At 60.9% G+C, this 923-nt stretch overlaps 1 protein-coding gene across 1 annotated transcript in view; it reads left to right on the top strand.

Annotated features, from left to right (window-relative positions):
* Position 1: 1 nt before the first annotated feature.
* The window catches only part of Stk35 (serine/threonine kinase 35), a gene marked incomplete at its 5' end in the record, with an annotated part of 41,275 nt that continues 40,353 nt past the window's right edge, over positions 2-923 (top strand). Inside the window, 2 exons of the mRNA XM_010611062.2 lie at positions 2-253; positions 825-923. Coding sequence (XP_010609364.1) covers positions 2-253; positions 825-923 — 351 coding nt within the window. The remainder of the gene's footprint in view (positions 254-824) is intronic.

Here is a 923-nt window from a genome sequence, read left to right as displayed (position 1 = left end):
TGTAAAGAGGTTATGTAAAAGGCTCAGCTGGCGCGAACACGTGGAAAGCCAAGGGAACCTGGAAGCCCGGGCCTCCCCCGCGAGTGTAGCTGCCACCACCCTTGCAGCACCACGGCCTGACGCTCGTCCGGCCGGGGCCAACTCGTCCCGCGCCAGTCGGTCCCGGAGGCACCTCGGGCTTGGAGTGGACCATTTCCCGGCGCGGGCTCCAGGGGGGAAAAGCGCCGCCCGGAAGTGGAGCAGCGCCGGCCAGGTAAGGGCGAACCGGTGGAGCTGAAGCTAACCACCTCTTCCGCGGCGCTTGGGGAAAGCACCGAGGTCCTTAGTTCGTCGCGCTCCGAGAGGAACTTGCAGCCAATCTCTTCCACCCGCTATCCTTGGGGACATGGGTCGGCTCATTGGGCTCTTTGGCTTAATTCAATGGACTGTTTACACCCGGGAAGACAGAAGGCAGAGCGCAGGGAGGGGAGTGTCAGACAAGCAAGCAGGAAAAAGGACTTAACAGTCAGAATAGCTCCTTCGGGTGATTTTCTTAAATACCAAGGTTCTCTGGTTTTTGCTATTCCTGTTCCCACCCGCTAAATAAACGGAGAAGGCCCGGGGCCTGTGCTTTTCTTTCCGGTTCTCCCTCTGAATTCCTATTCAATGGTTCCGTCTTTCCCGCTTTCCCCTCCCCTTCCCTGTTCAGTCTGCAGCCGCGGCTTCCGTCTTAAAGGGGCCACAGCGGCCGGAGGAGAAGCAGGAGGAGGTTGGGTCTCTCCGCTGCCTCCTCTCCTTGCCTCCCCATCTCAGCCTGGTCGTTTAACTGCTTCTTTCGTCCGCAGGTCACAATCCAAGGTCCCGCTCCTCCGCGTGCCGGGGCCGGACGAAGGGATGAGGCAGGGCGGACAAGGGCAGCACCGTTGCTGCTCCCCCCGCCGCCC

The sequence above is a fragment of the Fukomys damarensis genome, unplaced genomic scaffold (assembly GCF_012274545.1).
Source record: "Fukomys damarensis isolate Sample0158 unplaced genomic scaffold, DMR_v1.0_HiC HiC_scaffold_7, whole genome shotgun sequence".
NCBI classification, from domain to species: domain Eukaryota; kingdom Metazoa; phylum Chordata; class Mammalia; order Rodentia; family Bathyergidae; genus Fukomys; species Fukomys damarensis.
Note: the sequence above shows the minus strand (reverse complement) of the source record. Positions and strands in the feature narration are given on the sequence as shown.